Source organism: Oncorhynchus nerka, linkage group LG4 (assembly GCF_034236695.1).
Source record: "Oncorhynchus nerka isolate Pitt River linkage group LG4, Oner_Uvic_2.0, whole genome shotgun sequence".
Taxonomy (NCBI): domain Eukaryota; kingdom Metazoa; phylum Chordata; class Actinopteri; order Salmoniformes; family Salmonidae; genus Oncorhynchus; species Oncorhynchus nerka.
This window is the reverse complement of record NC_088399.1, coordinates 94,328,436-94,354,429: the sequence shown is the minus strand read 5'-3', so window position 1 is coordinate 94,354,429 and position 25,994 is coordinate 94,328,436. Positions and strand designations below refer to the sequence as shown.

General features: G+C 46.2%; 2 protein-coding genes across 3 annotated transcripts in view; both read right to left on the bottom strand.

Moving 5' to 3' along the window:
• Positions 1-7,944, bottom strand: part of ldlrap1a (low density lipoprotein receptor adaptor protein 1a) — a 46,953-nt gene extending 39,009 nt beyond the window's left edge. The window contains exon 1 of one of the 2 annotated variants that reach the window (XM_065018045.1): positions 7,738-7,944. In XM_065018045.1, coding sequence (XP_064874117.1) covers positions 7,738-7,822 — 85 coding nt within the window. In that variant the 5' untranslated portion in view covers positions 7,823-7,944. The remainder of the gene's footprint in view (positions 1-7,737) is intronic. The other variant, XM_065018044.1, reaches the window with a different exon arrangement.
• Positions 7,945-8,902: 958 nt separating this feature from the next.
• maco1a (macoilin 1a) lies at positions 8,903-25,993 on the bottom strand. Its single transcript, XM_029645840.2, has 11 exons — positions 25,767-25,993; positions 23,983-24,124; positions 23,750-23,876; positions 23,280-23,403; positions 18,012-18,190; positions 17,331-17,898; positions 16,918-17,076; positions 15,872-16,045; positions 13,299-13,419; positions 12,639-12,813; positions 8,903-11,910 (listed from the first exon to the last, which is right to left on the bottom strand). The coding sequence occupies exons 1-11, from the start codon at positions 25,844-25,846 to the stop codon at positions 11,708-11,710; spliced, it is 2,052 nt and encodes a 683-aa protein (XP_029501700.1). The 5' UTR covers positions 25,847-25,993; the 3' UTR covers positions 8,903-11,707.
• Position 25,994: the final 1 nt, after the last annotated feature.

Genomic DNA, 25,994 nt, shown 5'->3' with positions numbered 1-25,994 from the left:
ACCATACATCAGTTATATCAACATGACCTACCCCTCTACCCCTCTACCATACATCAGTTATATCAACATGACCTGCCCCTCTACCATACATCAGTTATATCAACATGACCTGCCCCTCTACCAAACATCAGTTATATCAACATGACCTGCCCCTCTACCCCTCTACCCTACATCAGTTATATCAACATGACCTGCCCCTCTACCATACATCAGTTAAATCAGCATGACCTACCCCTCTACCATACATCAGTTATATCAGCATGATCTACCCCTCTACCATACATCAGTTATATCAACATGACCTACCCCTCTACCATACATCAGTTATATCAACATGACCTGCCCCTCTACCCCTCTACCATACATCAGTTATATCAACATGACCTGCTCCTCTACCCCTCTACCATACATCAGTTATATCAGCATGATCTACCCCTCTACCATACATCAGTTATATCAACATGACCTGCCCCTCTACCATACATCAGTTATATCAACATGACCTGCCCCTCTACCATACATCAGTTATATCAACATGACCTGCCCCTCTACCCCTCTACCATACATCAGTTATATCAACATGACCTGCCCCTCTACCCCTCTACCATACATCAGTTATATCAACATGACCTGCCCCTCTACCCCTCTACCATACATCAGTTATATCAGCATGATCTACCCCTCTACCATACATCAGTTATATCAACATGACCTGCCCCTCTACCCCTCTACCCTGTAGCCATGGTGACTACCTCCTAAAGTAAAAGGTAAAACATTTAATATTTCATAATTTGTGTTAATTAACATGAACAGACTGAATACCTGACTTTGTGAGTTGTTTATATAAAACATTGAGAAGTGGGCCTGTAATGCATGCGTGTTAACCTTGGAAGAAGCACAAGCAGTTCCCAAACATGAACCCGGCCATGCCGTGGACCAGAGAGGAAGAGGCAAAGCGAGAGATAACTAGGCCCAAAATCTGTCTGCTCTAGCAGGCGGAGGCCCAAAATCTGTCTGCTCTAGCAGGCGGAGGCCCAAAATCTGTCTGCTCTATCAGGCGGAGGCCCAAAATCTGTCTGCTCTAGCAGGCGGAGGCCCAAAATCTGTCTGCTCTAGCAGGCGGAGCCCCAAAATCGGTCTGCTCTAGCAGGCGGAGGCCCAAAATCTGTCTGCTCTAGCAGGTGGAATTCTCTCTTTTGCGCTCACGTCAATGAGACTGTTGAATTTGGTAAAAAAAAAAAAAAAAAATGTAATGGCTTATTTGCTGAGGTTTATTTAATTGAATAGAAGTTCCGTAATGCTAAGTCTGCTACGAGTGTAGTGATATAATTAGGTCACATGACAACCCAGACTCTTTATATCAGAACTGGGCCTGTTTTTCACACGAGTATCTGCCCTCACATTGGCTAGATCTATGTTTTTACTGTATATACACACGCATTAAAATACAAAAACACAGTCATGGGAAGCACAAGTATAAACATCACAAATTACCCAGGAAAACAGTTTACATTCCTCCACAAATAAGTCCTCAATCAATTCTCTAAAAACCGCCCGAACATTAAGATAACATTTATTTTGAATTTTGTTACAGCATTACGGTGCTTTAAAAGGAGATGTACCTAGTTCGGTGGAGAAACTAGGAATTACAGTGCTTTAAAACTAAAAGGAGATGTACCTAGTTCGGTGGAGAAACTAGGCATTACGATGCTTTAAAAGGAGATGTACCTATTTCGGTGGAGAACCTAGGAACCTTAAGAGTTAAGCCATCCTGTGAACTGGTTAGGCAACTCACGTGTCTATACTTCGACAGCAGTCAGATCAGACAGAAGTTTAGAAAGTAGAGCCCTTGTAAACAGATAGGAAGTCATGTAGAGATCTATGGGTCTTTAGTGTAGTCAAAACAACCAGATAGGAAGTAATGTAGAGATCTATGGGCCTTTAGTGTAGTCCAACCAAACAGATAGGAAGTCATGTAGAGATCTATGGGCCTTTAGTGTAGTCCAACCAACCAGATAAGAAGTCATGTAGAGATCTATGGGCCTTTAGTCCAACCAACCTGTTGATACAGGATGCAGTGATGAGTATTAAAAACTGCCATCTGTAACGAAACAAAAAAGGGCACTATGGTAGATGGCATCCTGCACTTTAATGAAATGATTTCACCATAATCAGCGACTGATAAGGTGACTGAATAATAATACTGCTTTTTATTTTATTATTTTACCTTTATTTAACTAGGCAAGTCAATTAAGAACAAATTCTTATTTTCAATGACGGCCTAGGAAGAGTGGGTTAACTGCCTGTTCAGGGGCAGAACGACAGATTTGTACCTTGACAGCTCGGGGATTTAAACTTGCAACCTTGCGGTTACTAGTCCAACGCTCTGACCACTAGGCTACCCTGGCGCACCGAGAGAAAAACAATCTGTTTGAGTAGATAAAGTTGACTTTAAATCTTGGCTTCTCAACCAGCTCATCTACAGTAGGTTTGAAACGTCAAATCCATATCAATTCAAATGCCTAAGTGTTTATATGCGGGAACCAGTGGCGATCCGTCATTCAAGGCAGAGCTCTTTTTTCCCCCTTTCTTGAGTAAAGCAGCTCCAAAATACAGGTGTTTCAGCCTAGCAAACTGCCTCCTGTGGTGGTGGGGCAGCCAGCGGAAAACACGGAGCATAGGGGCTGGTAATGTTCTCTAGTTGCGTCGTGATTGGCTCAGTGGTCTGTCACTCATGGTGTCCTGTGTGAATTTATGTATGCTCTCTCTAAATCTCTCTTTCTTTCTCTCTCTCGGAGGACCTGAGCCCTAGGACCATGCGTCAGGACTACCTGGCATGATGACTCCTTGCTGTCCCCAGGACTGGGTGTGTTGTCCAAGTCTGGGTTTAAGGGTCTCTTTTCCAACCTTAACAGGATAAACATTCAACATTGGCCTTGCTGTCAATCTAGCATGACTTCTGCCGCGCTCAAAACAACTGAAAACTCAAAAATCTGACTTCAGTGAGTTCAAGACAACTGGGTACTCGGGGGGAAAAATGAGATCCAACTGGGAAAAATGCATGTTGACTGATCACTGACGTCACTGACCTTGTGCCCCCCAAAAGTTCCTAGTTGTCTTGAAAGCACCATAAATCCAGAGAATGCCAGACTGATGACAAAATTTGCCAACGAAGGACCGCCGGCCCACCTTCCTGTTCAAGTGAGAACAGCACAACAAGGTGAGTCCAAAAAATGTCTTGTACGCTGCTGCATAAGTGATGTAATATGCCAGGGAGAGATGTATACTGTGGGTAACAAAGTCATAATAAGTGTATGTTGTGTGGTAAGTTGTTAGTAGCCCATGTGCCTCAGCCTAATAATTTGGTCTATTTTCACCTCTTAATTTCACCTACTGATCTGACTTGGTGGTGCATATGTAGCCTATAGCCTGTTTTTGAGAAATGCAATCATTGAATATTGTAAGAGCTTTCATTGTCTGCCTATATGCCCCCCATTATTTATCCTATGGTTCCGACTTGGTGTACAGGGAGAATACTGTAAGAGCGGTCCATGTTCTGAATTCTGTCGCTGTACATTTCAAAGGTGCTGGACAAATAGTTATTTTGACAACTTCCGTCCTAGCTCGCTCATTAATGTCTTAAATCGAAATGACGGATTTCCTCTTAGTCGCTCATGGTCCCTTTATGCCATAGTTTGTACATCCAGGGATGCAAACTGGTGAGGGTCCAAAAAGGTGACACTTTTTTGGCACTGAAACATGCAACAACAACAAAAAAAATGCAGGTTTTAACTAATGAAACAAAGAATATGATCTATATGATCAGTCTCTGTGTGTAAAATAAAAAGTGGTTCATGTGAACCTAACTCACAGCTAAAAAAAAATGTAAAGAAAACAATCCAATGTTATTTGTTGCCTAGACTTTACTGCAAATGACACTCAAGCCCTGAAAAAAAAAAAAACAAGACAGTAAGCTATGACAGCCTTTATAATAGAACACTTGTTACCATGACAGCCTTTATAATAGAACTCTTGTTACCATGACAGCCTTTATAATAGAACTCTTGTGACCTCACCACATCTAAATATTGCACTTGGGAGAAAAAAAAACATCTTTAAAAGTAGAAATAGAATGAAACAAAGACGCATTGTATTTTTGCTCTATTATAGTGCCCACTATAGTAGACGTCGATCAAGTGTACAAGGCTTACATGCGTGCAAAAATAACGTTCACTGTGTAAACAAAATGCAATAACCCCCCCCTCACTCACAAACAAGTGTTTACTGTCAAGTTCAACAAAAGCGATATCTTTGGGCTACACTGCACATTATTACACTGTACACTTTCTGCCTGTGGACATCTGTTCTACAATGTGCCAGCAGAGCATGATGCCCTTTGCTGGTCTAATTGATCTCTTTCAGGCAGAGAGTAACACCTGGCATACCCCCTTCTTATCCACTGCATTGAAGAAGTGAGAAAGAGGGAATGTGTTTTGTTTTCCTTTCACCTCTATAGTGGCATCCAGTTTAAGCCAGGCCCAGTTTACACGCAGCTCCTCATTTTCACCTAATTCTCTCATTCTGAAAATTAACCACATACTGTCAGTTCACAGATAGTAGTTAGTTCATTAGCTAGTTCACATTTCACACAGATTGCCAGGGTCCAGTAAGCAACTAACGCGTTATAACATGAGGGACAGAAATGTTAATAGTTAATACTGTAGCGAATTGGTAATCTGATGTTGTAAGGTTAGCTAGCTAATGTTAGCGGTCTGACTTTATTAGCCAGCTAATGTTCAACACCATAAAAAAATAAATATTTGATCAGTTATTAAGTTGGCTAATGTTGCACAACATTTCTCTGGCTAGCTAAGTGAGAATTTGATCCAGCTAGTAAGATATATATTAACAATGTTAACAATACTTGTTCCACCACACTTTGTCCCTCACCTCAAAGTTTCCAAAACGCCAGTTGTTTTTCCAGTTACAGCTCATGAAGTATGCTTCAACACCTTCTCATCCCAGTCTCCACCGACAGGCTTCTTTCTCATCTACCTCGTCGTTATCGAAATGATAGTTTCCGGATTTGACCATATTAATGACCTAAGGCTCGAATTTCTGTGTGTTATTATATTATAATTAAGTCTATGATTTGATATTTGATAGCGCAGTCTGACTGAGCGGTGGTAGGCAGCAGCAGGCTCGTAAGCATTCATTCAAACAGCACATTCCTGCATTTGCCAGCAGCTCTTTGCTGTGCTTCAAGCATTGCGCTGTTTATGACTTCAAGCCTATCAACTCCCGAGATTAGGCTGGCAATACTATAGTGCCTATAAGAACATCCAATGGCCAAAGGTATATGAAACACAAATGGTATAGAGAGAAATAGTCCTTTAATTCCTATAATAACTACAACCTAAAACTTCTTACCTGGGAATATTGAAGATTCGTATTAAAAGGAACCATCAGCCTTCATATGTTCTCATGTTCTGAGCAAGGAACTTAAACGTCAGCTTTTTTTAAATAAGCATAAATATGGGTTGTATTTACAATGGTGTTTGTTCTTCACTGGTTGCCCTTTTCTCGTGGCAACAGGTCACAAATCTTGCTGCTGTGATGGCACACTGTGGAATTTCACCCAGTAGATATGGGAGTTTTTCAAAATTGGATTTGTTTTCAAATTCTTTGTGGATCTGTGTGATCTGGGGGAAATATGTATCTCTAATATGGTCATACATTGGGCAGGAGGTTAGGAAGTGCAGCTCAGTTTCCACCTCATTTTGTGGGCAGTGAGCACATAGCCTGTCTTCTCTTGAGAGCCATGTCTGCCTACGGCGGCCTTTCTCAATAGCAAGGCTATGCTCACTGAGTCTGTACATAGTCAAAGCTTTCCTTAATTTTGGGTCAGTCACAGTGGTCAGGTATTCTGCCGCTGTGTACTCTCTGTTTAGGGCCAAATATATATATATATATATAAAAATCGTCCGATTAATCGGTATCTGCTTTTTTTAATCCTCCAACAAATCGGTGTCGGCGTTGAAAAATCATAATCGGTCGACCTCTAATTTACATGCAAAAATTGCCACCGGCGGGAACACCTGAGACACCTGAAACACCTGAGACACCGGGAACACCTGAGACACCTGAAACACCTGAGACACCTGGAACACCTGAGACACCTGAAACACCTGAGACACCGGGAACACCTGAGACACCTGGAACACCTGAGACACCTGGAACACCTGAGACACCTGGAACACCTGAGACACCGGGAACACCTGAAACACCGGGAACACCTGAAACACCTGAAACACCTGGAACACCTGAGACACCAGGAACACCTGAGATACCTGGAACACCTGAGACACCTGAAAGGTCCCACCTGATCTCACCTCCTTCCGACTGCCTTCCATTTTTGAAGACGTTTATTTTTATTGTTAGAGTGTATTGGATATATTGGATAAACTGTGTGAGGATTTACTGACATGGAGCACTCCTGTAGCTGTTACCGTGGTTATAGAGACAAGTAGTTCCATCCATCCCCCCCAGCCCAGGATCAAGTGAGACTTAGCACACAATCTGAATCCCACATGGCACCCTATTCCCTATATAGTGCACCACTTTTGACCAGGTCTCATAGGGCTCTGGTCAAAAGTAGTACACTATGTAACGAATAGGGAGGGACGCTGACATGCAGTGGTGGCCAACTGACCTTTTTATGCCCCACAGTGCCGGGAAGTTGGAACATTAGTGTACAAAACAGCCACTGTGTTGTGTTCCAAACTGGGTTTGGAACACAACAGGATTCCAAACTGGGTTTGGAACACAACAGGATTCCAAACTGGGTTTGGAACACAACAGGATTCCAAACTGGGTTTGGAACACAACAGGATTCCAAACTGGGTTAGAGACTATTCCAACGGAAAGGGGCTTAGAATGCTACTCTGCACAGACATTCAAACTACTGTAGAGAAGGCTAGACTTGATTTAAAACATTGGTATCACAACCGGCATTTGTTATTTTAAAGTGTTTTTTAAAAAAACATTTTTTTTAAAGTAGGCTACTTACAGTATGTAGTAGGCGACTGTAACAGGAAATAATATAGTACTGTAATGACCTGACTAGATCAGAAAGGAACAATACCCAGGGTCGTTACAGTACTGTTATCTAAAACATGCAGTTAGATCACTTCAAGGTTGTGTTGCATTTCATGTTCTGTTCTCATATGGGAAGACTTGAGGATAGTGGTGAACTGGATAGCCCAATTACATTGCTAGTTCGTATCTCTCGGGAAGGACATTCTTGTCAAAATCCCATCAGGAAAAAAAAAAACGATTATTTTTTGCATGCAGCCTGGTTAATTTGATATGAATCATGGTGACTACATGTTCGTTTTTAATTTAATTAATTAGGCCTCCTCGTGCCACCAATCATCTTATGATAACAGTAGGCTAGCCTAGTAAATAAACTAATGAAACACACGCAATGGAAATTGATGATGATGATGATGTAAAATGTTGCACTAGTTGTAACAAGTGTTGTTAAGTAGCCAACATACTGTCATAATAAATTCGGCATAGCATGGACATTTGACATACACACATCAAAATGAGCAAATGTATTAATAATTTGCTGAGTTTACACTAATAAAAACTGTTTTCCGACTGCTTTGTTCCGCTCAATGGATGTGTGAACAGGAGTGAAGAAGAGAGAGACATTTTTACTTAAAATCTTACTTTTATGTTTGCCCGTATTCCAAGACCGTTTCGCTATAATTGGACTTCGAATGATAGCTCTTCCAGCCGACCTTATGGCATCCATCGCCGACTTTAGGACAAGGAAACCCGACAACGTGGTTGTAGTAAGGTTATTTCTAGACCTCGGAGCTCCAAGACTGTTGTTGACTTCGGGGCTTTGATTCTTGGGATGACTTGGATTTGGGCGGCGCTATACCTGTCAATCAACCGAATGGGCAATCCCCACGCAAGCCTACGTCATGAGAGGGAATCCCAAGAGGATAAAATAGTGTTTGTGTCAAGTGGCATTTGATTCAAACAAATCACTGTCGTTGCTTTAATTACCTGTTATCTGCGACTGTGATACCGACAGGTGACAATAAAGATGCCAGGCTACATGTCTCAATGTTTTTTTTTCTATTTTAGTGCAAAAGTCATGAGTTCCAACCAAGAATGTACTGTCGCCATCTTGTGGTCATAAACGTTTGCTCTCCTGCATGTTTTCAAAGCTGTATTCAGTATTAAAGTAAACCAGAGGATGGTAAATGCTCTTAGAAAAATCGGAACTACACGTTTCTCCTCAAGTTTTCTACTCATTGGACGTACAATGTTTCAACTATCTACTTCTTCTTCGATGGGGTTTAACGGAGGTTGGCATCCAATGTTTCGGTGCCATCGGTCTTCAGTTATATTATCGCCATTACTTCTTGCGCCACCCCAGAATTAACATTCTTGATAGGCGCCCTGCTTAAAAAAATCCATACAGGAAACATTTCACTCCGATATATTTTTGAGGCTTAAAACACGCTTCTAATGCTCCGCACACAATTCTAAATATGACCACTTCTTGTGACTCTCACCGACTCAACAGTTTGCTCCAACACATTCCTGATTTTCCTGGAGACTCTTAACGGATTTCCCATGTAGCACCAATATCCCCATCACAACTATACTTGTCTTGTTTCCCCGTCTTCTGTAACCCACTCATTCTCACTGTGGTATTATCTTCACCTGACTCACTAGTTTCAACAAAACCTGTTTCCCGCCGTGTCATCCTTTCAACGATCTAAAACTGCTCCGGTAGATTTAGTAGTCTAAACAATGTGTACACGTAAACATAATTATGGATATGAATATCTGCGAGAGAAAGAAATACAAACACAGATTGTTCTCAAACAGCTTGCATCATCATCGCCTGCAAGATAGTTCTTTAATTCCAGGTGAGGGCCCCAAAGTGAGTGGAGTTTGGCCGCGGCCGACACCATCATCACGTTGAGAGAAAACATGGTGGAACAACGAAAACAGGAGAAACGAAACACTTATTTTCTTTCCAATTAAAACATGTAGAACATATTTTTAAAAACAAAACAGGTCACAAATCCGTTATTATGATCCACACAAATACTTTCCAGGTAGGAAACATGAGAAAACACGGCTCCGGGATGACGTTTCCTCTAGGACCCAGGATCAGCTTCCTCTCCCCTAATCCTAATTTTAACAATAGTGGGGAAATGTAAAATTGACCCAAGATCGCAGTCTTGTGACGGGGCAACTTCACCCTACAGCAGAAAAACACGGCAAACTGGTCACAGTTAATTCAATGTCTATTCCAGTGGGTTCAATGTAATTCCATTGAAATGTGGAAACAAAGTTGATTCAACCTGCGTGTGCCCAGTGGGCAGGGTGTAACTTCCCAAATACATACACGTCACACGTTCATCCCGGGCGGAAAGAGATTCGCCTGGTCCCAGACCTGTTAGCGCTTGTTTGCCAACTCAGTGGAGTTGTCAAGACATTTTTTTTTGTTGGGGCGTGACAATTCCATAAGGAGTTGGCATGCGCAGAAACAGACCTGGACTCATTCTAGAAAGAGATTGAGAGAAAATCCAAACATAATACTTAATTAGAGAAAACAATAAAATGGCTGCACCACATAAATAAGCGCAATAATTAGTGCAGCGAGTGAGTCAAATCTAACCAATTACTCGACTTGCTTTCAATGAATGTCGAAAAAAAAAAAAAAGAAGAAAAAAACGACACGTCAAATAGATGAGCACAACAATGTGTAGCCATGTTCTGATGTTTTTGATCCAAACCTAAAGCAAGCTTAGAGATACATCAATCTAACGAAATGGAGAGGGAGCTGTATTTAAGAAAACACCAAAAACGTGGCACATTGAACTGAAATACTAGAACATTTATCGCTATGTAATAATGTACATGGTTGTAAACCGGGTGTCAGGGGTCAATTCCATTTCAATTCAGAGAGTTAACCAAATTACAATTCCACATTTTCCCTTATTAAAAAAAAAAAGTAAATTGGAATGTCAGTGTACTTCCTGAATTGCCTGGAATTGAAATGGAATTGACCCCAAAACCCTGGTTGTAAACAGATAGATGTCCACTCTGGGCTACCGTAGTATTGGACATAAAGGCCTGGTGTTTGTTCTACTGACCCCATGGCTTGGCCAGGTAAAACTTTAGGCTCCAGACATTAAATAGCTGTTTGGCGGACAGGGTCGTTCCTAACTCCCATTGTTTACTTGGGTCAGTGTTGCATCAGCGAACGGGGCCTAATAGAAAAGGGAGACTGGGGCTGCATGGGAGATGGTGAGAAATAAGGGGACATCTCCATCCACTACACTGACTTCCTTCCTTCATGATAGGTGAGAGGCCTGGATAAGCTTTCACCATATGTTGCTTCCACTTGTCAGAAAGCTCACGTTATTGAGACACAGCCTGGAGGGAGGGTCCTATATCAAAGATCGACAAAGTAACTCATTATACTAACTACTTTAAAAAATAAAATGACAAATAAAAAGGAATTGCAAGGCACAGTGAAATTGACAACAGGTAAAATATCAGTTACCTTAGACATCATTAAATCCAGTATGTTTTTAGTTATATGGCCTAACAACAGATTGCAATTTGGTCCAAAAGGAGAGACAGGTTTAAGTACATTTAACAGCAAACAGATGACATTGCTTAACCTCTAGACAGTACCAGGTCATATTTATTGACAATCCTATTTTGAGAGATTTATGGATTTCTTGACCAGAGTGTTTTGAGTTAACGCTCCAAATCAGGAGTGTTTTGAGTTAATTGATAATCCCGGACGCTGTTTGGAGTCAGTTACAGTTTTCAAAAATGGAATAATGTACAAATTGGCGATCTGTACATTTTAGTTATGATGATATTACCATTGTCATCATAACTAAAACTGAAATGTGTCACTTTAAAAAAACAAAAAACACACTTTAGGGCGATTAAACCAAAACACGAACAAAGTATTTTACAGTCATAATCAAACTCACAGAAGGTGCCATTTTAACAATTCAAAATGTTTCAGTTGTCTCATTTAAAACCAAGAGAAGTTTGGCAATACACTCAAAGTAAAAATAAACCTGAACTAGAATGGAGAGAGAAGAGAGAGCGATCATGAATCCCTGACTGAAAGAAAGAGTGACCGAGCAATTACAATGAGTCTTTCTAAATATTCATATCAACTAACCAGCCAGTCCTCATCTGCCTCCATCTCCCACTGGGCCCGGGTCAAAATAGGGAATAGGGTGTTATTTTGGACAGCGTCCTTGTCAACCTGATGTCCCTTTAGGTGTCTCTCTTACCAGTTAAAACAGAATGACTCAATCCCTAAAACGTCAACTGTCGTTTTACACAACCTCTCCATCTGTTCCAAAAACAGACACAAAAAAAAACAAAAACAAAGCGTCGCCATGGGAACAAACCCATGACCAATTGGGTCTGGTGTGTCCCATTTTTTGAGAGGCTAGTACTAGACACCTCCGAGAAACATTTCCTATCGCTTCCCAAAAAACACTACTTAAAAACATGACCAAAAGTATTTATCTTTGTATGTATGCAACATGTGTGTAATGGGACTATGTATGCTGCCTTGTGAGTAAGTGTGTTAGTGTGTATTAATATGTGTGTGTGTGTGTGTGTGCTACTGTCACTTTTTGAGTGGCTGGTAAACAGATGCATTGGGATCCAGGGAAGAGGGACTATTGTCCATGAACTTGGAGGAGTAGTGTGGCGTAACGGGACTCAGGCTGCTGCTGTCGTTGCTGTAGGAGATACTGGGCATCACCGCCATCACCTCCGCTATCTTCTGCTTCAACTCTGCTATCTCCTGGTCTCTCTGGTGGATCTGACCTGGGGGGGGGAGGAGGGGGTTAGATGACAGATGGCTTCTCACTTTGTTGCCATTCTCTTCATGTTGCTGACATCTCTGGATCAAGCAGCAGAGCATCCTGTTTATGTGATGGTAGATGAAACCCTGAGGTAATGCTAGGTTACCTTAAGGAGCATCCTGTTTATGTGATGGTAGATGAAACCCTGAGGTAATGCTAGGTTACCTTAAGGAGCATCCTGTTTATGTGATGGTAGATGAAACCCTGAGGTAATCCTAGGTTACCTTAAGGAGCATCCTGTTTATGTAATGGTAGATGAAACCGTGAGGTAATGCTGTTTATGTAATGGTAGATGAAACCGTGAGGTAATGCTGTTTATGTAATGGTAGATGAAACCGTGAGGTAATGCTGTTTATGTAATGGTAGATGAAACCGTGAGGTAATGCTGTTTATGTAATGGTAGATGAAACCGTGAGGTAATGCTGTTTATGTAATGGTAGATGAAACAGTGAGGTAATGCTGTTTATGTAATGGTAGATGAAACCGTGAGGTAATGCTGTTTATGTAATGGTAGATGAAACCGTGAGGTAATGCTGTTTATGTAATGGTAGATGAAACCGTGAGGTAATGCTAGTGAACCTTCTGCAATCCAGCTTTCAGAGTTTGATCCTAGAGTCTATGAACACAACGGCTCCGCTAGAAGCCGGTCGCTGTCGTACCGCGGTAGTGGTTCAGGGAAGGGAACTATACCTTGTGCGATCTCCAGCTGTCTCTTGGCGTCCCCCAGGGCAGAGAAGAGGTCTAGTTTGATCCTGGTCTCAGCAGACAGGCTGTTCTCCAGGTGCTGGGTTTTATCCTGCATGGCCGACAGCGCAGACATCAACACCTCCATGTCCTTCTCATTCTCCTTGTACTTACGCAGCTCCTAGAGAGAGAAAGGGGAGGGAGGAGAGAAGAGGGGGGATGGAGGGAGGAGAGAAGAGGAGGGATGGAGGGAGAAGAGGAGGGGGGAGGGAGGAGAGAGAGAAGAGGAGGGGGGAGGGAGGAGAGAGAGTAGACATCAACACCTCATCATGAACATCTGAAACCACAAACTAACTCCTCATAAGGGATCCTGTGTGGCTCAGTTGGTAGTGCATGCCACTTACAACACCAGGGTTGTGGGTTCCCTTCCCACAGGGGGACCAGTACGAAAAAGTACAAATATGTATGCACTGTAAGTCACTCTGGCTCAGAGTAAAATAATTAAAATTGAAAAAAAAAAAAAAAAACGTACATTTAGAGAAGGAATATAATGTTGTTTTCAGCCATGTCCCAGTAAAGGAATCAGCAGCACCTTGCTGATACATCATTTCTGAGACGGTGAGCTCACAGAAAGGATAAATATCTAAGATTGAAGGATGGACTCACCTGGCATTTCCCCTCCAGCTCTCTAATGTGCTCTTCTTCGAGTTTCACGTCGATGTTGAGTTTCTTACACTCCGTCTCCAACTCTCTGATCCGCCCACGCAGGGAGTCAGTACACTCACCCCTGACAGAGAGAAAAGAGTCGGTACACTCAACCCTGACAGAGATCCAGAGTCAGTACACTCACCCCTGACAGAGAGAAAAGAGAGTCGGTACACTCAACCCTGACAGATATCCAGAGAGTCAGTACACTCACCCCTGACAGAGATCCAGAGAGTCAGTACACTCACCCCTGACAGAGATTTACATTTACATTTAAGTCATTTAGCAGACGCTCTTATCCAGAGCGACTTACAAATTGGTGCGTTCACCTTAAGACATCCAGTGGAACAGCCACTTTACAATAGTGCATCTAAATCTTTTAAGGGGGGAGGGGGTGAGAAGGATTACTTTATCCTATCCTAGATATTCCTGAAAGAGGTGGGGTTTCAGGTGTCTCCGGAAGGTGGTGATTGACTCCGCTGTCCTGGCGTCGTGAGGGAGTTTGTTCCACCATTGGGGGGCCAGAGCAGCGAACAGTTTTGACTGGGCTGCGCGGGAACTGTACTTCCTCAGTGGTAGGGAGGCGAGCAGGCCAGAAGTGGATGAACGCAGTGCCCTTGTTTGGGTGTAGGGCCTGATCAGAGCCTGGAGGTACTGAGGTGCCGTTCCCCTCACAGCTCCGTAGGCAAGCACCATGGTCTTGTAGCGGATGCGAGCTTCAACTGGAAGCCAGTGGAGAGAGCGGAGGAGCGGGGTGACGTGAGAGAACTTGGGAAGGTTGAACACCAGACGGGCTGCGGCGTTCTGGATGAGTTGTAGGGGTTTAATGGCACAGGCAGGGAGCCCAGCCAACAGCGAGTTGCAGTAATCCAGAGATCCAGAGAGTCAGTACACTCACCCCTGACAGAGATCCAGAGAGTCAGTACACTCACCCCTGACAGAGATCCAGAGAGTCAGTACACTCACCCCTGACAGAGATCCAGAGAGTCAGTACACTCACCCCTGACAGAGATCCAGAGAGTCAGTACACTCACCCCTGACAGAGATCCAGGGGGTCAGTACACTCACCCCTGACAGAGATCCAGAGTCAGTACACTCACCCCTGACAGAGATCCAGAGAGTCAGTACACTCACCCCTGACAGAGATCCAGGGGGTCAGATTTTTTGTCCCCCCACATTTGACGGTAACATGGACATTCATATTAACAGAAACATGCATGTCTAAGATGCGCTCCTTCTTACCGAATTCTGATGTGCACTTTGAACTTGTCAGAATAACTGTACATATTTACTCTTCCTCGGCTAACAAGACGACTAACGAACAGCAAAATCACTAGCCTATGTCAACCTACTATAGTAGCAACGTTTAGCCTACCTATTCTAATGGTCAGCTTGTCAAGAAAGAAATAGCCTATTCCAAACTGACTCTGTGACAGTTGTGGGACGATAGATCCCAAATTCATACAACCAGTAGGCCAAGGCTGCATTAAAAAGCAATGTGTCTAATGCAACAGACAAAATCATTTAGCTTAAAATGTTGAACAATGATTATTTTCTTCACATTATAAGCGCGGCAACGCACACAAGGCAGTAGGCCATTTGCGAATGTCCGTTCCATAACACAATTGGCGGGAAAACACCGTCGTCAAAAGGGCATAGAACATGCGAGCGGTTTCATTGGACAGAGACGGACATATCCTATAGAAAGATGTTCGAGAGGAGACATAATTAGGCTACTTTGAAGCAAAGCAAGACATGCCTCACGTTATGTATTAAAACGTTCAGGTTTCAGACAACTACGTATATGTTTTCAGAATGCATACTGCCTCCAGCTCATTGCAAAGTGATGTGGGACGCGCTGACAGAGCCTGTCTCCCGTTGACGTTTTGGGATGCTGCGGAAGCTCGTGCCCGTCTTGACAGATTTTCTACTCAACGGTTCTGTATCGGTGTATGTTGTAGGTGTAAAATAAATAATATTACGTAACAAATATACTGTACACGTGCGCCAATTTAATTCCACAAAATTATGCAAATTACCTTATAAGACCGATAAGCATGACCAATCAAATGTGTTTCCATCGACTGGTATTTCCACCAATGGAGAGGCTAAAAAAAACATTATTTTACACTGGGATTGTTTCTTCATCTCGACACCAATTTTATTTATCGGCTTAAAAAAATAAAAATGTATTGGACAAAAAACGTCTATTACCGGCTAACGGAAAGCGGCTATTACCGGCTAACGGAAAGCGGCTATTACCGGCTAACGGAAAGCGGCTATTACCGGCTAACGGAAAGCGGCTATTACCGGCTAACGGAAAACGTCTATTACCGGCTAACGGAAACCGGCTATTACCGGCTAACGGAAAGCGGCTATTACCGGCTAACGGAAAGCGGCTATTACCGGCTAACGGAAAGCGGCTATTACCGGCTAACGGAAACCGGCTATTACCGGCTAACGGAAACCGGCTATTACCGGCTAACGGAAACCGGCTATTACCGGCTAACGGAAACCCTGGTGTGAGTGTTTACCTGGAGGCTACGGCTAGTGCTACAGCCCGGGCTGCGGTGGCATCCTCCACCTTCTTCCTCTTCCTCTCGTCAGCCAGCTGTTTCTCTGCCAGCGCCCGCGCCTCCTGCTCTGCCTTCAGCCTCTTCTCTAGCTGGGAGATGGTCTGCTTGTCCTTCTGCTTGGCCTGGTCAGCACTGTGGAGCACACACACACACACACACACACACGTCAGCATTGTGGAGCACACACACACACACACACGTCAGCATTGTGGAGCACACACACACACACCAGCATTGTGGAGCACACACACACACACCAGCATTGTGGAGCACACACACACACACCAGCATTGTGGAGCACACACACACACCTCAGCACACACACACACCTCAGCACTGTGGAGCACACACACACACACACCTCAGCACTGTGGAGCACACACACACAAGTCAGCACTGTGGAGCACACACACACACACGTCAGCATTGTGGAGCACACACACACACACGTCAGCACTGTGGAACACACACACACGTCAGCACTGTGGAGCACACACACACACACACACACGTCAGCACTGTGGAGCACACACACACACACACGTCAGCACTGTGGAACACACACCAGCACTGTGGAGCACACACACACACACGTCAGCATTGTGGAGCACACACACACACGTCAGCACTGTGGAGCACACACACACACGTCAGCACTGTGGACACACACACACACACGTCAGCACTGTGGAGCACACACACACATGTCAGCACTGTGGAGCGCACACACACACACACACACACGTCAGCACTGTGGAGCACACACACACACGGTTAGAGATGTACACACAAAAACAGCCAAAAAGTTTGTTCCCCGAGTTTCTAAGTCAGAATGAATCTACATGTTGGAATCCAGAAACACAATCCCTGATCAAAAGATCACCTTGCATCCAAAAGAAAACATCTCTTTACGTGATCAATATTATGCTCAGGTCGATCCTCTACACCGTGCCAATACTCTGAGATCCTTGGCTTTGTCCCAGGCTTCAAGTGTGTGTTCCTACTTGTTCTGCAGCATCTCGTTGTCTTGTCGCAGCTGGCCCAGCTCTGAGCGCAGACTCCTGTCCTGGCTGGTCAGGGAGGAGAGGTGAGAACGTAAATCTGACTCCAACTGACGGCTCGCCTGCAGGTCCGCCTTCAGCCGTTTCACATCCTGCTCCAACCTAGAGAGAGGAGAGGGAGAGGAGGCGAGAACGAGAACAAGGGCTATGTTTAAGGTAGACTACATCGCAGTTTCACATGAATAGCTGTTTAACATAACAGCTACACACATCGTATGAAATCTGATGCATGGATGCACACACAGGTTGCTGTGAGAAGCCCGACTGCATCATAGTCGGCCTGAGGAGAGGGTGAAACCGGCTCGTCTATATGCATGCCGGTGCACGTTGGCTATGGGCCTGTGTGTGTGTCTTACCGCACGAGAGCGTCAGGCTTGCCCAGTTGATTATTGGGAATACAGTTCTCCACGGGATCCTTCTGATTGGCTCCTCCCTTCCCCGCAGACTTCGTCTTTTTCTCGTTCTTATTGGACAAGCCAGACGACGGCGCGGTCCCATTGGTGGCGCTGTGATTCCGAGGGGAGGAGTTTGTGGCCACACCGCCTCCGCTGGCATTTTTGCAGTTCTTCCCTCCCCCTGTTCCCCCCACCTCCTCTTTGGGAGTGTGTGTGTTGCCTGTGTGTGTGATCTCTCCTCCGAGGTCGTTGTTCAGTCTCTTCCCCCCTATGTTCTCCATATACTCCATCTCCTGTAATGTGGAGTCCAGTGTGTGGAGGATACTGTTGTTGTTGATTCCTATTGTGTGTTGTTGTTGTTGTTTGCCCTCCCGTTCCTTGCTGTTCCCGTCTCTCCCTTTCTCCCGGAACTCCAGTTCCGGTAAGGGAACGGTAGCGTTAACGAGGGTCTTCTTGCCGGGTGTTGACCCATTTTGGGAAACCGGCGGGGTAGGGTCCACATCTGATGACACAGCTTTAGCCATGGCCGCTAGAGAGGAGGGAGCAAAGTTAGGAAGAGGTCAGGTAAGATTGTTGGCGGAACATCTGTTGCTCAGGGTAAAGTGAAGTGTGTGTGTGTGTGTACTGCATGCTCTTTCTCACCCTCCTCTGCCTCTCTCTCCTGTCTCTGTAGCATCTGTTGCTCTGGGGGCAGAGCCTGCTGTAGGAGCTGCATGTAGAACTCATTCTCCTTCTGCACCTCTTTCTGTTTCCTCAGTCTCATCTTGTAGCTGACGTAGCTCTTAAAGCCAAAGCCCAGAGTCACCACCGGGTAGCCAATACTAACAGAGGGAGAGGGACGAGGGCAGAGAGGTGGAGGGACAAGGGTAGAGAGGTGGAGGGTCAAGGGCAGGTGGAGGGACAAGGGCAGAGAGGTGGAGGATGGAGGGACGAGGGCAGAGAGGTGGAGGATGGAGGGACGAGGGCAGAGAGGTAGAGGATGGAGGGGAGGGCAAGGGCAGAGAGGTGGAGAGGTGGAGGGACGAGGCAGAGAGGTGGCAGGAGGTGGAGGGACGAGGGCAGAGAGGTGGAGGGACGAGGGCAGAGAGGTGGAGGGACGAGGGCAGAGAGGTGGAGGGACGAGGGCAGAGAGGTGGAGGGACGAGGGCAGAGAGGTGGAGGGACGAGGGCAGAGAGGTGGAGGGACGAGGGCAGAGAGGATGGAGGGACGAGGTGGAGGGACGAGGGCAGAGAGGTGGAGGCACGAGGGAGAGGATGGAGACGAGGGTGGAGGGACGAGGGCAGAGAGGTGGAGGGACGAGGGCAGAGAGGTGGAGGATGGAGGGACGATGGCAGAGGGACGAGGGTAGAGAGACGAGGGCAGAGAGGTGGAGGATGGAGGGACGAGGGCAGAGAGGTGGAGGGACGAGGGCAGAGAAACGAGGGTAGAGAGACGAGGGCAGAGAGGTGGAGGGACGAGGGCAGAGAAGTGGAGGGACGAGGGCAGAGAGGTGGAGGGACGAGGGCAGAGAGGTGGAGGGACGAGGGCAGAGAGGTGGAGGGACGAGGGCAGAGAGGTGGAGGGACGAGGGCAGAGAGGTGGAGGGACGAGGGCAGAGAGGTGTAGGGACGAGGGCAGAGAGGTGAGGGACGAGGCAGAGAGGTGGAGGGACGAGGGCAGAGAGGTGGAGGGACGAGGGCAGAGAGGTGGAGGGACGAGGGCAGAGAGGTGGAGGGAGGGCAGAGGTGGAGAGAGGTGGAGGGTGGAGGGACGAGGGCAGAGAGGTGTAGGGACGAGGGCAGAGAGGTGGAGGGACGAGGGCAGAGAGGTGGAGGGACGAGGGCAGAGAGGTGGAGGGACGAGGGCAGAGAGGTGGAGGGACGAGGGCAGAGAGGTGGAGGGACGAGGGCAGAGAGGTGGAGGGACGAGGGCAGAGAGGTGGAGGGACGAGGGCAGAGAGGTGGAGGGACGAGGGCAGAGAGGTGGAGGGACGAGGGGGGCAGAGAGGTGGAGGGACGAGGCAGAGAGGTGTAGGGGAGGCAGAGAGGTGTAGGGACGAGGGCAGAGAGGTGGATGGAGGGACGAGGGCAGAGAGGTGGAGGGACGAGGGCAGAGAGGTGGAGGGACGAGGGCAGAGAGGGTGGAGGGACGAGGGCAGAGGTGGAGGGACGAGGCAGAGAGGTGGAGGGACGAGGGCAGAGAGGTGGAGGGACGAGGGCAGAGAGGTGGAGGGACGGGGCAGAGAGGTGGAGGGACGAGGGCAGAGAGGTGGAGGGACGAGGGCAGAGAGGTGGAGGGACGAGGGCAGAGAGGTGGAGGGACGAGGGCAGAGGGTGGAGGGACGAGGGCAGAGAGGTGGAGGGACGAGGGCAGAGAGGTGGAGGGACGAGGGCAGAGAGGTGGAGGGACGAGGGCAGAGAGGTGGAGGGACGAGGCAGAGAGGTGGAGGGACGAGGGCAGAGAGGTGGAGGGACGAGGGCAGAGAGGTGGAGGGAGGGCGAGGGCAGAGAGGTGGAGGGACGAGGGCAGAGAGGTGGAGGGACGAGGGCAGAGAGGTGGAGGGACGAGGGCAGAGAGGTGGAGGGACGAGGGCAGAGAGGTGGAGGACGAGGGCAGAGAGGTGGAGGGACGAGGGCAGAGAGGTGGAGGGACGAGGGCAGAGAGGTGGAGGGACGAGGCAGAGAGGTGGAGGGCAGAGAGGTGGAGGGACGAGGGCAGAGGTGGAGGGAGGGCAGAGAGGTGGAGGGGCAGGGAGAGGTGGAGGGACGAGGGCAGAGAGGTGGAGGGACGAGGGCAGAGAGGTGGAGGGACGAGGGCAGAGAGGTGGAGGGACGAGGGGCAGAGAGGTGGAGGGACGAGGGCAGAGAGGTGGAGGGACGAGGGCAGAGAGGTGGAGGGGAGGGAGAGAGGTGGGCAGAGAGGTGGAGGGACGAGGGCAGAGAGGTGGAGGGACGAGGGCAGAGAGGTGGAGGGACGAGGGCAGAGAGGTGGAGGGACGAGGGCAGAGAGGTGGAGGGACGAGGGCAGAGAGGTGGAGGGACGAGGGGCAGAGAGAGGTGGAGGGCAGAGAGGTGGGGCGAGGGCAGAGAGGTGGAGGGACGAGGGCAGAGAGGTGGAGGGACGAGGGCAGAGAGGTGGAGGGACGAGGGCAGAGAGGGGAAGAAGAAAATAGTTAGCACAAACTATGGTTGTCATAGCAAAATGAAGAAAAATAATGAACGATTTCTACTTCGTGTTCAGCGTAGAAGAATAGTTTCCCCTTTTGTTGATAAACCTCCATTGCCTAAGCAATTACAATGTGTAACAACACACATGCCCCGCCCACCTGAGGATCTGTCTTTTTCCACCATCTATTTCCTGTGTTTGAGGGATGCAAAATCCACGTATCACTTGGATTGATTACATTCATTTTACTCCCGCTTCATACTCTTGCTTGTGCCTGATGTTTTTTTCCCCATTTAATATTACGGCCGTGGAAATGTGGACTCTGGAGTGATGAATCGCGCTTCACCAGCGAGCAGTACGACGGACGAATCTGGGCCAACTGTAAAGTTTGGTGGAGGAGGAATAATGGTCTGGGGCTGTTTTTCCATGGTTCGCGCTAGGCCCCTTAGTTCCAGTGAAGGGTAATCTTAACGCTAATGCTCTTGTGGCTGAATGGAAGCAAGTTCCTGCAGCAATGTTCCAACATCTAGTGGAAAGCCTTCCCAGAAGAGTGGAGGCTGTTATAGCAGCAATGTTCCAACATCTAGTGGAAAGCCTTCCCAGAAGAGTGGGGGGCTGTTATAGCAGCAATGTTCCAACATCTAGTGGAAAGCCTTCCCAGAAGAGTGGAGGCTGTTATAGCAGCAATGTTCCAACATCTAGTGGAAAGCCTTCCCAGAAGAGTGGAGGCTGTTATAGCAGCAATGTTCCAACATCTAGTGGAAAGCCTTCCCAGAAGAGTGGAGGCTGTTATAGCAGCAATGTTCCAACATCTAGTGGAAAGCCTTCCCAGAAGAGTGGAGGCTGTTATAGCAGCAATGTTTCAACATCTAGTGGAAAGCCTTCCCAGAAGAGTGGAGGCTGTTATAGCAGCAATGTTCCAACATCTAGTGGAAAGCCTTCCCAGAAGAGTGGAGGCTGTTATAGCAGCAATGTTCCAACATCTAGTGGAAAGCCTTCCCAGAAGAGTGGAGGCTGTTATAGCAGCAATGTTCCAACATCTAGTGGAAAGCCTTCCCAGAAGAGTGGAGGCTGTTATAGCAGCAATGTTCCAACATCTAGTGGAAAGCCTTCCCAGAAGAGTGGAGGCTGTTATAGCAGCAATGTTCCAACATCTAGTGGAAAGCCTTCCCAGAAGAGTGGAGGCTGTTATAGCAGCAATTTTCCAACATCTAGTGGAAAGCCTTCCCAGAAGAGTGGAGGCTGTTATGGCAGCAATGTTCCAACATCTAGTGGAAAGCCTTCCCAGAAGAGTGGAGGCTGTTATAGCAGTAATGTTCCAACATCTAGTGGAAAGCCTTCCCAGAAGAGTGGAGGCTGTTATAACAGACTCCAGGGGGGACCAACTATATATTAATGCCCATTATTTTGGAATGAGATGTTCGACGAGCAGGTGTCCAAATACATTTGGTCATATAGTGTATATTTTGTGACGTCCCCACAATGTAGCCACCAAACTGTTCCCACAACCTAACAAAACACTCTGGGAACCTTTAAAGAACAGACCAAATGTGTTCTGGGAACGTTCAGAGCGAGGCGCTATGACTTTAGCCTATTGCCTCTTTGATTTATGATTTGACGACCACAAGCGACACGCTCCACTCTCCTGGAAAGCTGGAGCATCAGCATAAATTATACAATTTCTCAATCTCTCGACTGCAGCTGCCGCGTTCGGATTTGTACGGGCCCTTCCGGACAAGTCTGTTAAAATTACACATACCCATGAAGACATCTAGTATAAACAATGCAGGTAGGGTAGACAGAGCAAGTTTTTAGTGGTTGAAGACCCACCCCTTTTTGTTAATCTATTCATATATGCAAGTGCAGCGGGTGTATTTATGCAAATGAGATACATATCATTTTCTTTATTTTAAACAAGTTGTATTGAGAAAAATACCCGATACAATAACAAAGTGCATTCTAAGGAAAATAAGTGACAATTATCAAATGTAAAACCTGAATTTCCCCAAAATTAATATAATAATAATTTAAAAAATATATATAATAAAAAAAGATGAATAGTTAGTTTTATGTGCTATAATTAAGTCATTATCTGATAGATTATTACTAAAATAAATAAAAAAGGTTTGGAGTATCTATATCCACTGTCCAATTGTTGCATTAATCAAAATTATTATTTTTTAAACCTTTTTGAGAATGTAGATGACCTTTTCTACAATGTGCTTGGTCCTGTGGTTACTGCCATAAGCTAGGGAGTAGGTCCGGTATGGTTAGAACAACAGGTGACTGCCATAAGCTAGGGAGTAGGTCAGGCAGGGCTAGAACAACAGCTAACAGGTTACTGCCATAAGCTAGGGAGTAGGTCAGGTAGGGCTAGAACAACAGGTGACAAGGTTACTGCCATAAGCTAGGGAGTAGGTCAGGTAGGGCTAGAACAACAGGTTACTGCCATAAGCTAGGGAGTAGGTCAGGCAGGGCTAGAACAACAGGTTACTGCCATAAGCTAGGGAGTAGGTCAGGTAGGGTTAGAACAACAGGTTACTGCCATAAGCTAGGGAGTAGGTCAGGTAGGGCTAGAACAACAGGTGACAAGGTTACTGCCATAAGCTAGGGAGTAGGTCAGGTAGGGCTAGAACAACAGGTGACAAGGTTACTGCCATAAGCTAGGGAGTAGGTCAGGTAGGGCTAGAACAACAGGTGACAAGGTTACTGCCATAAGCTAGGGAGTAGGTCAGGTAGGGTTAGAACAACAGCTAACAGGTTACCAGTGAGCTGCGAAGGGCCGACACAGGTCCACATGGAAGTTCTTCAGGTCCTTGAAGCGGATGGCAGCTTCCATGTAAACAAACAGTATCCATAGCGATACGGTGGGTAGACACACTCCTCTCTCTGTGCAAGGGGGGAAGGGGCCAAGATGGGAGACAGGCTCACACTATCACACTGTGTTTACACAGACAGACCAATTCTGATCTTTTGTCCAATTATTGGCAAGATCTGATTTGTCAAAAGACCAATTAGCGGAAAAAAGATCAAAACTGAGGCTGCCTGTGTAAACACGGAAAAAGAAATATCATTTATTTTGTACATGCATATCTGACTACATAAAATGTACATACACATTTGATAACTGTGTATACATAAACATATTAAAATCACATGGCACCCAGGATTAAGCCAATGCATTGTGGGAAAGACAAATCTAATTATGGGACAGAGTGTGCTGATGTTAACTGACCTGTGTGCCAGACATACTGGACCCAGACGTAGGTGCTGGCAGCGAAGAACAGCCATTGGACAGGGATAAAGAGGAGGCAGATGATGTCAGACGTGAACGCCACACACACAAAGAACACTGAGAACGCCTGAGAGAGAGAGAGAGAAATGTAGTCAGTATGCAATAATATACAATTGTGCAGCCATCTTTCATGTCAAAATCTCATAAGTAAGCTCTCTCACACACACACTTACCAGCCCCTGGTATCTGAAGGAGTCGTAGACACTGCGTATGAATAGCCAGAAGGGCCACAGGTACTCAAACCTGAACTCCAACACAAAGTCTGCCAGCAGCACCAGCACCCACACCACCAGAAACTTCAGGTACAGGAAGGTACTGAGAGAGAGTGGAGAGAGGGGAAGATAGAGGAGGGTGGAGAGAGGGGAAGATAGAGGAGGGTGGAGAGAGGGGAAGATAGAGAGAGAGAAAGAGAGAGGGTGGAGAGAGGGGAAGATCGGAGGGTGGAGAGAGGGGAAGATAGAGAGTGAGAAAGAGAGAGGGGAAGATAGAGAGAGAAAGAGAGGAGGGGAAGATAGAGGGTGGAGAGAGGGGAAGATAGAGGAGGGTGGAGAGAGGGGAAGATAGAGAGTGAGAAAGAGAGAGGGTGGAGAGAGGGAAAGATAGAGAGTGAGAAAGAGAGAGGGTGGAGAGAGGGAAGATAGAGAGTGAGAAAGAGAGAGGGTGGAGAGAGGGGAAGATAGAGAGTGAGAAAGAGAGAGGGTGGAGAGAGGGGAAGATAGAGAGTGAGAAAGAGAGAGGGTGGAGAGAGGGGAAGATAGAGAGTGAGAAAGAGAGAGGGTGGAGAGAGGGGAAGATAGAGAGTGAGAAAGAGAGAGGGTGGAGAGAGGGAAAGAGAGTGAGAGAGAAAGAGATAAGAATGGGACAGAGAAACATTGTGAGACTTCTTGAAGCACTGTCAACCGGAGAGCGAGGAAGCCAAAACAAAGAGAAGAAAACTAGCTCTGGTCCAAGGTGTTAATGTGTGTTCCTCCACTAACTAATAAGAGAACACGTGTCACTACCACCCTGGAACCAGAGCTAGACAAAAATCGGCAGTGATATATGATCAGTACCACAGTCATTCAGTGTTTATAGCTGGAACATCATTATCTTTATTTCAGTCACGCTTAGAGGTCATCTGCAACCACAAGACCACACGTTTTCCCAATGTTTTAAAGAGAGGCATGTGCCACTGAATTTGATCTGTAATGAAACCTGACTTATCCCCCACTTAGATGATATACATTCATGGTTGGGAACTTGTTCTGCTTTCAGTCCCATCATACTTCTCTGGTCCAAAGCTTTACTCTTTGTTCATACCGTACATTCAAGGCCAGAAATGCATAACCTAACACAGTGCCAGACAGTGCCGTAGGACTATCAGAAGACTGAAGAGAACAAGAACACTAAAACCTGTGCTCATGTCGGGGCATATTGGCTTTTCAACAGCTGCTTTTCTCACGCGGTGTTATCAATGGAGGCTTTGCTGCTGACAAAGCACTGAAATGTCAAAAGTATAAGAAGAACCGTCAAGCTTTGGATCGCTAGGAATACAATATAAATGTCCTCATGTTTGGGTTAGATGACCAGCTCGTTCTAAGTAGACACTAATTAACCGTGCAATCGTATAAATATGTATGCAATTTCAGCACATTTTCCAATGGCTTTTGAATTGTCGTCAATGTGAACGCAGTCAGTGCTGTTTACATTTAGGAACAAATCCATTGAACTGTCAGAATAGCTACCGAGTTATCTAGCAGCCGCTGTTGTTACTACTAAAGTAACACTACGTTAGCTAACTTAGGCCTTAAGTTCAGAAACAAAATCTATTAGACATTCGAAGACGAATAGTAAACGCGAAAGCAGGGGGTCATCTGACACTATACACGACAGCTGAGTGTCTTGTCTGCTATTTCTCAGCCGCCATTATTGGACGATCATGCCCCCTAACTAGAGCCCCCTTTCTTTCCGTCGGTACCTGCTATATATACCCTCGGTGATTCGGTTCCGTTTTAACGGGCGTCGGAGCTTGCTGCAGTCCGCATTGCGCCGCTTCATCCTCCCTCCTGTGGATTTGGCTCTGATATCAATCCGGTAATTATTACGAAAATGTCACACGAACGATCTGATATGGACATTTCTTTAAATATCCACCATTGCTGTTATTTTCTGGACGTGAAACAAAAGCAAGAAATAAAAACACTGT